Source organism: Sardina pilchardus, chromosome 2 (genome assembly GCF_963854185.1).
Source record: "Sardina pilchardus chromosome 2, fSarPil1.1, whole genome shotgun sequence".
In the NCBI taxonomy this organism is placed as follows: domain Eukaryota; kingdom Metazoa; phylum Chordata; class Actinopteri; order Clupeiformes; family Clupeidae; genus Sardina; species Sardina pilchardus.
Genome location: NC_084995.1, coordinates 21,989,444 through 22,002,898, shown reverse-complemented (window position 1 = coordinate 22,002,898; position 13,455 = coordinate 21,989,444). Strand labels below are relative to the sequence as shown.

Below are 13,455 nucleotides of genomic sequence, written 5' to 3'. Positions count from 1 at the left end.
TACAAGTTACAGCCTGATATTCATTTTACTTGTAGCTTATGTATATTGACATACAGGCTACAAAAACACATATTTTCTGTAGCTGTCCTTTAGAGATAATTATAACAACAGGCTAGATGTTCTGTATCTGTGATGAAATAAGAAGAGACACAAATTAAATATTGTGTCTCAGTGGAAGGTAATCATTTGAGTCAAATTGACCTTGTGAATAAATTGTTTTTCTAAATGAATGATTGCTAAATTAATTAATCTGAATGAATAAATGATATATAGCATGAGTGTAGGAATTACCTTTATATGGACAAGAGATCCTTCACTCAATGTAATTCTCCTTTAACTTCTCACATCATTCTAAGTAGCATGTAGTCACCCCTCTTCTGACATACAGTATTTAGTCATTTATGCGCCTAAATTTATTTGGACAAAATGAGATTTAATGAGATATGTCTGAGCTGGGCACATTAGTATAGGGTAAACTGTTATGTGTATGATTTCAGGTTTATGCTCTCAAATGCTCATGGGACAACAGCTATGCAGAGTGCAAGAGTTTTCATGTCAATTTGTATGTACACATCGGTATCACTACACATATCAGATATCCTTTGCAATGATCCTTGACAGCTTGAAATTCTTACGTGCAATTTTCCTTTTACAGTATTAATCATCAAACAGTTCACTATACTTACAGCACAAATGTAAGTAAAATAAACAACATTTGAATATTAATAATGAAGGAAATATGTAATGTTCTTATTCATTTATTTGTCCTGTATTTGTAAAAGGGAATCAGTTCCTGAGGCTACATCAATCTCTTCACCACAATTTTCACCATCAACACAAGACAATTCCAAAAGCCTGCCTACAACTGTTGAACTTACAACTAGTTCAACTTCAGAAATTACCTCCTCATCTCAAGTAGCCAGTAAAGCCACTATGATAACTACTTCTAAAACATCCAGTAGCTTACAAAACAACACAACCACAGCGAGCCCATCAACATCGTCATCCTTGGCAACTGCGGCTGAAACTGCTACATCATCTTTGATAACACTCAAAGGTTCATCTAAAACAACCTCTACAACATTATCCCCAAAAACAAGCACCAAAACTACATCCCTAATTTCATCTACTCCTCTCAGTACTTCAGTTGATGTCTCAATAATGACAACACATATTCAAATTACATCACAACCAAACAAAATAATCACTCCCACCTCAAAATCAACGTCACCAACGAGTAAGTCTGAACCTGCATGGGGAACCTCATCACGAAACCTAACAGTGACAGACATCCCACTTACCACATCATCATCAGCACTTACAATATCTACCTCAGAAGATGATTGTGAAAATGAAATTTCAACTTCAGAAATCAAATCCACTACTTTAGATTTGAGCTCACCCACTGCAGTTTCATCTCCAACAAGTTTAGCTACCTCCGAAAAAACAACACCCACAACTACAGTCATAGCCCTAAGCACAACAGTAAGCTATAAAACTAACAAAACACCCCAAACAATTTATTCCATTACAACAGAATCACCTAGTGCCTCATTTGAAGCAACAACCACATCGACCCAACCTACTAGTGCAGCTGTAAGTTCAACAGGATCATCTTCATCTCTAGTAACTGCTACTACCGCATCATCAACTGTAACACTCAAAGCAACAACAGCAGGAGCAGTAAGTGTAGTCTCTGATACAGCAATTACCCCCAACTTAAAAACATCATTGATGACTAAATCTGAACCTGCATCACCAGACCTGACAGAAGTCCACACAACAGATGGTGAACCAATAGGAACAGTCACACACACAGCAACAACTTTGAAATCAACATATATAAAATCCCCCCCAACTGGGTCTTTCAGCACTACTGTTGTACCATCTAGCCGAACTTTATCAACCATGACCGAACTAGACAAAACATATCCACTTGCAGCTACAGCTCAAACCACAGCAAATAAGCCCACAGGTATAACATCAAGTTCTACAACTCAAAAGTCATCTCCAACTGCTTTAGATGCTAACACTCCAACTACAATAAGAGCTCCACCTACATCTGTGAGTTTTACAACTAACATATTGCCCAAAAGAACGGATTATATCACAAAATCTACAGTATCCATTCCTCTCACCTCCAGAATAACAACACTGAAAAACACTGTAATTCCTCTGACCAAAACTCCATCAACAACAAGAACTAAAATAAACACTGCCACAAACAGGCCTAGAAATCCATCATCAACTGCAGCAATCCGCTCCACTATCCCACCTGCCACAAATAGGCCAACAAATCCATCATCAACTGCAGCAATTCACTCCACTATCCTACCTGCCACAGATGGGCCTAGAAATCCATCATCAACTGCAGCAATTCGCTCCACTGTCCTACCTGCCAAAAGGCCTTCCAATCCATCACCCACTACAGCAATCCGCTCCACTGTCCTACCTGCCACAGATGATCCTAGAAATCCATCATCAACTGCAGCAATCCGCTCCACTGTCCTACCTGCCACAGATGAGACTAGAAATCCATCATCAACTGCAGCAATCCGCGCCACTGTCCCACCTGCCACAAACAGGCCTAGAAATCCATCATCAACTGCAGCAATTCGCTCCACTGTCCCACCTGCCACAAACAGGCCTACAAATCCATCGTCAACAGCAGCAATCCGCTCCACTGTCCTATCTGCCACAAACAGGCCAATAAATCCATCATCAACTACAGCAATCCGCTCCACTGTCCTACCTGCCAAAAGGCCTACAAATCCATCACCCACTACAGCAATCCGCTCCACTATCCTACCTGCCATATATGAGCCTAGAAATCCATCATCAACTGCAGCAATCCGCTCCACTATCCTACCTGCCACAGATGGGCCTAGAAATCCATCATCAACTGCAGTAATTCGCTCCACTGTCCCACCTGCCACAAACAGGCCTACAAATCCATCGTCAACAGCAGCAATCCGCTCCACTGTCCTATCTGCCACAAACAGAACTACAAATCCATCATCAACTGCAGCAATCCGCTCCACTATCCTACCTGCCACAGATGGGCCTAGAAATCCATCATCAAATGCAGTAATCCGCTCCACTGTCCCACCTGCCAAAAGGCCTACAAATCCATCGTCAACAGCAGCAATCCACTCCACTGTCCTACCTGCCACAGATGAGACTAGAAATCCATCATCAACTGCAGCAATCCGCGCCACTGTCCCACCTGCCACAAACAGGCCTAGAAATCCATCATCAACTGCAGCAATTCGCTCCACTGTCCTACCTGCCACAAACAGGCCTAGAAATCCATCATCAACTGCAGCAATTCGCTCCACTGTCCTACCTGCCACAGATGGGCCTGGAAATCCATCATCAACTGCAGCAATTCGTACCACTGTCCCACCTGCCAAAAGGCCAACAAATCCATCATCAAATGCAGCAATCCGCTCCACTATCCTACCTGCCACAGATGAGCCTAGAAATCCATCATCAACTGCAGCAATCCGCTCCACTATCCTACCTGCCACAGATGAGCCTAGAAATCCATCATCAACTGCAGCAATTCGCTCCACTGTCCCACCTGCCAAAAGGCCTACAAATCCATCGTCAACAGCAGCAATCCGCTCCACTGTCCTACCTGCCACAAATAGGCCAATAAATCCATCATCAACTGCAGCAATCCGCTCCACTATCCTACCTGCCAAAAGGCCAACAAATCCATCATCAACTGCAGCAATCCGCTCCACTATTGTACCTGCCACAGATGGGCCTAGAAATCCATCATCAAATGCAGCAATCCGCTCCACTATCCTACCTGCCACAGATGAGCCTAGAAATCCATCATCAACTGCAGCAATCCGCTCCACTATCCTACCTGCCACAGATGGGCCTAGAAATCCATCATCAACTGCAGCAATTCGCTCCACTGTCCCACCTGCCAAAAGGCCTACAAATCCATCGTCAACAGCAGCAATCTGCTCCACTGTCCTACCTGCCACAAATAGGCCAATAAATCCATCATCAACTGCAGCAATTCATTCCACTATCCCACCAGCCACAAACAGGCCTAGAAATCCATCATCAACTGCAGCAATTCGTGCCACTGTCCCACCTGCCAAAAGGCCAACAAATCCATCACCAAATGCAGCAATCCGCTCCACTATCCTACCTGCCACAGATGAGCCTAGAAATCCATCATCAACTGCAGCAATCCGCTCCACTATCCTACCTGCCACAAATAGGCCAATAAATCCATCATCAACTGCAACAATCCGCTCCACTATCCTACCTGCCAAAAGGCCAACAAATCCATCATCAACTGCAGCAATCCGCTCCACTATTGTACCTGCCACAGATGGGCCTAGAAATCCATCATCAAATGCAGCAATCCGCTCCACTATCCTACCTGCCACAGAGGAGCCTAGAAATCCATCATCAACTGCAGCAATCCGCTCCACTATCCTACCTGCCACAGATGGGCCTAGAAATCCATCATCGACTGCAGCAATTCGCTCCACTGTCCCACCTGCCAAAAGGCCTACAAATCCATCGTCAACAGCAGCAATCCGCTCCACTGTCCTACCTGCCACAAATAGGCCAATAAATCCATCATCAACTGCAGCAATCCGCTCCACTATCCTACCTGCCACAGATGGGCCTAGAAATCCATCATCAAATGCAGCAATCCGCTCCACTATCCTACCTGCCACAGATGAGCCTAGAAATCCATCATCAACTGCAGCAATCCGCTCCACTATTGTACCTGCCAGAGATGGGCCTAGAAATCCATCATCAAATGCAGCAATCCGCTCCACTATCCTACCTGCCACAGATGAGCCTAGAAATCCATCATCAACTGCAGCAATCCGCTCCACTATCCTACCTGCCACAGATGAGCCTAGAAATCCATCATCAACTGCAGCAATTCACTCCACTATCCTACCTGCCAAAAGGCCTACAAATCCATCGTCAACAGCAGCAATTCGCTCCACTGTCCTACCTGCCACAAATAGGCCAATAAATCCATCATCAACTGCAGCAATCCGCTCCACTATCCTACCTGCCACAGATGAGCCTAGAAATCCATCATCAACTGCAGCAATCCGCTCCACTATCCTACCTGCCACAGATGGGCCTAGAAATCCATCATCAAATGCAGCAATCCGCTCCACTATCCTGCCTGCCACAGATGAGCCTAGAAATCCATCATCAACTGCAGCAATCCGCTCCACTATCCTGCCTGCCACAGATGAGCCTAGAAATCCATCATCAACTGCAGCAATCCGCTCCACTATCCTGCCTGCCACAGATGAGCCTAGAAATCCATCATCAACTGCAGCAATCCGCTCCACTATCCTGCCTGCCACAGATGAGCCTAGAAATCCATCATCAAATGCAGCAATCCGCTCCACTATCCTGCCTGCCACAGATGAGCCTAGAAATCCATCATCAACTGCAGCAATCCGCTCCACTGTCCTACCTGCCACAGATGGGCCTAGAAATCCATCATCAACTGCAGCAATTCGCTCCACTGTCCTACCTGCCACAAACAGGCCAATAAATCCATCATCAACTGCAGCAATTCGCTCCACTGTCCTACCTGCCACAAACAGGCCAATAAATCCATCATCAACTGCAACAATTCGCTCCACTGTCCTACCTGCCACAAACAGGCCTAGAAATCCATCATCAACTGCAGCAATTCGCTCCACTGTCCTACCTGCCAAAAGGCCTACAAATCCATCACCCACTACATCAATCCGCTCCAGTGTCCTACCTGCCACAGATAGGCCTAGATCGTCAACTGCAGCAATTCGCACCACTATCCCACCTGCCACAAACAGGCCTAGAAATCCATCATCAACTGCAGCAATCCGCTCCACTATCCTACCTGCCACAGATGGGCCTAGAAATCCATCACCAACTGCAGCAATCCGCTCCACTATCCTACCTGCCACAGATGGGCCTAGAAATCCATCATCAACTGCAGCAATCCGCTCCACTATCCTACCTGCCACAGATGGGCCTGGAAATCCATCATCAAATGCAGCAATCCGCTCCACTATCCTACCTGTCACAGATGAGCCTAGAAATCCATCATCAACTACAGCAATTCGCTCCACTGTCCCATCTGCCAAAAGGCCTACAAATTCATTGTCAACAGCAGAAATCCGCTCCACTGTCCTACCTGCCACAAATAGGCCAATAAATCCATCATCAACTGCAGCAATTCATTCCACTATCCCACCAGCCACAAACAGGCCTACAAATCCATCATCAACTCCAGCAATTCGCTCCACTATCCCACCTGCCACAAACAGGCCTAGAAATCCATCATCAACAGCAACATTCCTCTCCACTATCCTTCCTGCCACAAATAGGCCTAGAAATCCATCATCAACTGCACCAATCCGCTCCACTATCCTACCTGCCAAAAGGCCTACAAATCCATCGTCAACTGTTGCAATCCGCTCCACTGTCCTACCTGCCACAGATGGGCCTAGAAATCCATCCTCAACAGCAGCAATTCACTCCACTAACCCACCTGCCAAAAGGCCAACAAATCCATTGTCAACAGCAGCAATCCTCTCCACTATCCCACCTGCCACAAACAGGCCTAGAAATCCATCATCAACTGCAGCAATTCGCTCCACTATCCCACCTGCCAAAAGGCCTACAAATCCATCGTCAACAGCACCAATTCGTTCCACTATCCCCCCTGCCACAAACAGGCCTAGAAATCCATCATCAACTGTAGCAATTCATTCCACTATCCCACCTGCCACAAACAGGCCTAAAAATCCATCGTCAACTGCAGCAATCCGCTCCACTATCCTGCCTGCCTTCAGTACCTCAACATCAACATCAAACTCACCTCTAACTACCTTAGTTGCCAACCCTGCGACTGTGAAAAATGTAATCACTCCTACCACAGCCTCACCAACAATCAAATCCACAAGATCACCACTAAGCTCAGACACCAAAGTATCACAATCCTATGAATCTACAACTAAGACCACAACCTTAGTACAGCCTAGGACCACAAGGAGTGTACCTCCTGCTGATACTACCACAACCTCAGTATCTTCTACAACTGCAGGTAAAGTCAACGTCAGAACTCCAAGAGAATATCTCTCTACGGTCTCTACATCTCCAGGTCTGAAACTTTCGACTTCCTCCTCAGCTGCTACTCATCCAACTCGTAATTCTACTGCTGCAGCTTCAGTGACAACAATAAACCCTACGAGGACAACAGCAGCCACAACTGCTTCACAACGTGCCTCCACAACAGTTCTACCATCTACTGCAGTTATATTTACAGCTACATCCTCTTCAAGAACAAGAAGCACAGCTTACAACACCAACAGTGTTGATATAATCACAACCTCAACAGAGGATGCAACTACAAAAAATAAGTCTACAACTTCAAAGGAAAGCTCAGCAACTCTCAACCAATCCCCAATACCTATAAATACCACTACAATGACACCTTTATCCAAATATCCAACATCCACATCTCTCCCTGTGAGTGTCTTAGCTCCAAGTCTGTCTGCAATAACTAAAAACAGAACCTTATCTCTAACTGTTGCGGTTACCACCATGGCTGGACCTGCAGCTCCATCTAGTGTTATGACTTCAGCTACAGATTCAACAGCAAATCCCAATACAACTACCGAATCAGAAAGTGCTCTAACAGCTACAACCATAAAAACAGACTCTTTCCACAAAACGTTTTCGATGACCACCACAACCTTATCTCCAACAACATCTATATCTTCAGTTGCACCTCAAAAAGGAACAGCAAATCCTACAACATCAAATTTATCATCTTTGTCTACAATACCAGGACAACCCTCAACCATAAATTCAACTGTGACTCTTAAAAAAACAACCTCACAAGTTCTCAAGTTTCCAAAGAACACAACAGATATGACAGAAATTTCCACTTCAATGATCAAACTCACTACCACAACTTTCAGTTCAAAAACATTGTCTTCAACAACCACAACGGCTACAATTACAAGACATTCAGGTACATCTAAAGGTTCTATGGCAATGATAATACTTGTCATTGTACTGTACCAGTCAATTAAAAGATGATTGTGTTTTTCTTCTGTTTGTTTGTGGAACCAGCCTCGCTGTCCACTAGCCACCCAGCTACATCCATACTAACCACGGCTGCGTCAATGTGAGTTTATTGTGTAAAACATTACTACATCCATTTCAGGTCCATTTCAATGTGTTTATGAAATTAATGGAATGGATTGGTCCGCACACTGGGTAGGCTCCAAAAATACACTTTATTTACTTCATAAAAGGCAACGTTTCAATCCACAGTGGGATCTTCTTCAGGCAATGAGAACAATGGTCTAAGATGTCATCTTAGACCATTGTTCTCATTGCCTGAAGAAGATCCCACTGTGGATTGAAACGTTGCCTTTTATGAAGTAAATAAAGTGTATTTTTGGAGCCTACCCAGTGTGCGGACCAATCCATTCCATTATATCTATACTTTTGTCCGGCACCTGGACTATTTCTGTGGATGTGCGCACCCCAACCAAACGCCTTTATGAAATTAATGCACAATATTCTTTTGTGATCTTTAGACTTGGAAATGTTATGATCTACATCAGACTGGTGTTCAACACTTTACAGTCTGTCCCTAGTGAGAGTCTGCTCCTAAATGTTGTCAAAACAATACTTGGAGTTAACCTTCAGAGGAGGGATTTGAGCAGTCCTAAAGTGACTGATGTCACTTTTGAGAGTAAGTCACTTTCTTATGGTTTGCACAGAAGGTCATACACAGCAAACACAAAGAAACCTACAGTATATATATATGCACCATGTGGACTCACAAAACAGTTGAGTTTAAATTCATGTACAGTAGTTGAATAATGTGTAATAAAACATGAATGAATTTGACATATTGAAGTTGTAAATCTTATTGAATGCATCCATGACCAAATAATAACACTTAATTGTTTCCTGAAAGAAATAAGCAACAACTCGTACGCCATCAACATAGCATACAGCCTCAGCAATGTTGCTATGTCTGAGAAGCTTGAGCTCAGGAACACTACATATGATTCAATTCAAGCCTCAATCAACAGTCTGGTAAGTCAACAACCTTATGTACTTTAAGGACAATATAATTTGGTTGGATTTGATCTTATAGTCTATTTATTTGATTGACTATACCCTCAGCTGAACACGCTACTGAATGGGAACCCGGACACACCATACACATTTGCGCAAGGAAACTATACGTGAGTTCTGTCAGTGAATGTTTGCTGTTCACAGTATACTAACATCAGCAGCTGTGTCATTGATAAGAGAATGTGCTTGTGTCTGTAGAAATTCCGACCGGCAGATTCAGGCTGATGTGGAATATGTTTTTAAGAAGGGTGACATCCCGTCACCTAGCAGCTTCCTGACTGAAATACTGCAAGTTAGTGGTAGGTATATAATTTTCTCTACCACAAAATAGCCTACAAGTGTTTTCTATTGATTTATGATGACTCCCTGGATTCTCTCTCCTGAGATTCTGTTTTGTGACTGCAGGCTTAGAGAGCACAGTGAACACCACAGTCACTACTGCCACCACACTGAGCCCCACAGCCCAAAACATGGCAAACTCAGGGAACAACACAGGGAACAACACAGGGAACAACACAGAAAACAACACAGGGAACAGCACAGATGCAAAGGGGGGCTTCCCGGACTGGGCATTCCTCGCCATTGTGCCTGGTGTACTCATTGCGTTTTGGATTCCAATTTGTGTGAGGCCCCCTAAACATTCTCTTCTTACATTAATTACATGGTTCTTACATGTACATGGTTTCTTGACTGCTTTGTTAAATTTCTTTACATTTAAATTATGCACTGGCAAAACTAGGTTTGGAATGAATCATTATTGCATGGATAAGTCATGATTGAGGTTGAGTGCTATAGTTTAAATATCAAGCTCTAATTCCATTTGCACTACTATAAATTAGACGTGGTTTTTCTTGCTCACAATTACAAAAAGTAGAAAAACAGTGACACATCGACCATCAATATATGTGATTGTGTGTGTGTGTGTGTGTGTGTGTGTGTGTGTGTGTGTGTGTGTGTGTGTGTGTGTGTGTTCTCTCTCTCTATCCATTTTTAGTGTATGCTTGGTGGTTGCTGCACTGCTGTTAAGAGACTATGGAAGAGAAGACGCTTGTACAACACGCAGTATACCAGTAGCGGTGGCCTTTTCTAAGAACACCGTTGATTATACAACACTTAATTTCCTGTTTGACTGATCAGACTTTTAGTATTTAGGGCACTACCTAAATGCTTTGAGTTATCAACAATAATGATGGTGTGCCTGCACGATTATAGTGATTATTTATTGTATTTAATTTCTATATCAACAGATATGTATGGCATTGTATGTATACAGTTTATTTTAAATGCTTGTATATTGTAGTGTATGTATTGTATATACAGTATGTATACAGGCTATTTTAAAGGCTTATTTGTTTTTCTGCATTTAGTGGAAATTATATCACTCTAGCTTTACTACACCATAACAGAATCATGAGTAAATGTCTGTAACTTCATCTGTTTAAAGTGACTGTCGCAACCATTAAAGAGCACACTGGTCTAACAGTCATTTTGTGACATAGATGCCCGATGATTCTTTGTATTGACCACACCTAAACAAATTTTCCCAGACAATGACCAGGCCAGACACAGGACACTTTTCTTTATCATATATTTATAGAGACAATACACAGGATGGAACATGTGCAATGAACCAAAAACACAAAGAAACAAGAATCAAGGGACAAAGAAGACAGGACAGACATATTATGCAATGTTGTGTACTTTAAGCAGTGCGGACAGAAACCAACCTTTTGTTGCCACATGGAAATGGGAAAGTGCATGGGAATGATAATGTTTAGACCTATGTGCTGTTTAAAACTTTGGAATCACTGAAAATGTCCTTGTTTATTTTCATATAATTTAAGACTTAAGGGCCGTTCACACCAAGAACGACATTATAAACAAATATCGCTCAAGGTAATCTAAATTACAACGTTCACATAAGCTATAATGATAACGACAGAAAGAACGATATCGCTGTGGATCACTTTCAGAGCGTTTTTGAAAATGCTAACAAGCCAACAGCCAAACAGAACTCATCACATTTTAACCATCACATTTATTAACGCAAGGAGAGACTTTGCTTATCAGTCAGTGTGGACGCTTTTATCGTTATGATTATAGTACTGATCTTGGTATGAATGGCTCTATAAAGTCTAAAAACAATATTATTTCTAGGCAATATTAACCATTAGAAAACTGTTCTTTTAGTATCTGACTTGGGTTTGTTAATGGTCTAAAATGGTCACAAATTAAGAGCTTTCTTCAGAAATGTGCCTGCTTTTGCAATATTTAGGCTATTTCATGCAAAAACACTGCCAAGAAATGTATGATGCCACAATTATTTGAGAGATGGGAGGGCCTGGAGTCCTAATGTGCAGGAGGATTAAACCATCTGGGTTTCTAGTTTCAAAAATAGATGCCATGCAACCTCATATCCCCCAAAATCGATTACTACTGAACCTCCCCTGATATTGTCAATTTAGTTTCTTCTGAATCTGTAACTTAGAACAGAAAACAACACTAGACATTTCACTCATACAATTAATTTGACTATGTGGAGGGAAAAATATTGCAGAACTGTCTTTTCTAACTTAATTTTGTCTACCCCTGTGCATCAGATGGTCGGACTCGAAATATGAGTGGCACAACTGCTCTTCTGCATAGTGGACAACGAGGCCTTGGTTTTATGTGACATACAGACATGCCTCTTGAGGACGTGTTTCTGAGTGAAACTCCTTCCACAGCGTGTGCAGGCATAAGGCCTCTCTCCAGTGTGAATCCTCTCGTGTGTTCTGAGATTGCAGATGAGGCCAAATCCTTTTCCACAGGTGCCACATCTATGAGGCTTCTCCCCAGTATGTGTGATGTGATGTGCAGTCAGACTACTCTTAGCAGTGAATGCCTTCCCACATAACGTGCACCTGAATGGTCGCCCAGGCAGGGATGCAGAGTTCTTCTGATGTGTATATGGGTGCTGCTTAAACTTGTCTGTGATGCTGACAACCTTGTTGCATTGTGTGTAGGTGAATGAATCGACATGGGGTTCATCAGAGGATGAACACGGATATTCTGAGGGTTGAACAGGTGCATCAGACATCATGTCCAGTGGTGATTTAGCAGATGTTGGATATCTGTGGGCCACGGGTCTGTGGTTCCTGTGGTTCTGTGGTCTCCGCTTTTGATGCATGACATGTCCAAACTCTTCCATGGACTCAATCTCCGTAGAGTAAGCCTCGGGATGGGATGAGAGCCTATCTGTATAACCATTCTCCACCTTCTCTGAGATATCATCTGTAGAAGGGAAGGATTCTGGACAGTCACCCTGTAATAACAAAAACATACCAATTCTCCATATTGCAAAATCGTGGCGACTGTGTTAAGATGCAATAGGCTACAATAATGTGAATCACTCTTATAGGCAAACTGAAACTCAATTAGGCCAAAGTATATTTTCCAAGGAACTACAAGGGATTACAAATAGCCTAGATTTAGTTATTTACAAAAACGTACTCCCTACCTTACTCGAGCCTAGGTTGTACAGGCTACTAGATTATCTCAACAGTAGAAAGAATAAGAGACAAGTGACCAACCTGGCTTGTCACAGTTAGTGGGATACTTTGCCCATCCAATGTTGGTAGGCCTAGGTCACTGGCTGAGGTGTTGCTGAAGGGGGGAGACGGTGAGGGTGAGGGATCTCTTTCTCTCTTCAGACAACTCACTAGTAAGACAGCATGGAAATAAAGTTCAGTAGGCTATGGCTCTACCTCTGTCAATTAACTGTTTGTTAACATAATGGAATTTGATGGTGTTCAGAACTTACATGTCCCCGCTGTATCTGACTCTCCGTGAACCTGAAGTTCGACAGACAAATCTAGTGTGCCTCTATTGCATGCGTTTCGTACTGTGCGAATTTCGCGTTCCATCAGCACCAGTGATGTCCTGAGCGCCTCGTTCTCTTCACGCAAAGCTGAGGAGCGTCTGTTAAATACCTCCAGAATATCTATCATTGCTGTTTTCGTAAATCTCTCAACGATCTCGATAATCTCCCCTTCAAATTCCTCTTCAAACAGCATTATTGCATTCAGACCTGTATGATCTTGTAGTATATTATGTATAGCTCAGTTACAGCTTTCTTATCAGATATTGTGAAACTTTCAGAATGGGATATTGTAGCCCCTTTTGATGAGAGTTCCCCGGACCTCAAGGCTATTGCTTTCTTCTTCTGATTTTACAAATGCCTAATGTCCTTCTTCGCTTATTGACCTGCTGTAAATTGGACAACTATGCATTACTGCCATCTACTGGGGTGAGGGT

General features: G+C 43.0%; 1 protein-coding gene across 1 annotated transcript; it reads right to left on the bottom strand.

Moving 5' to 3' along the window:
• Positions 1-10,733: 10,733 nt before the first annotated feature.
• Positions 10,734-13,350, bottom strand: LOC134101489 (zinc finger protein 572-like). Its single transcript, XM_062555211.1, has 3 exons — positions 12,962-13,350; positions 12,732-12,859; positions 10,734-12,463 (listed from the first exon to the last, which is right to left on the bottom strand). Exons 1-3 carry the CDS (start codon positions 13,212-13,214, stop codon positions 11,756-11,758), a joined length of 1,089 nt encoding a protein of 362 aa, XP_062411195.1. The 5' UTR covers positions 13,215-13,350; the 3' UTR covers positions 10,734-11,755.
• Positions 13,351-13,455: the final 105 nt, after the last annotated feature.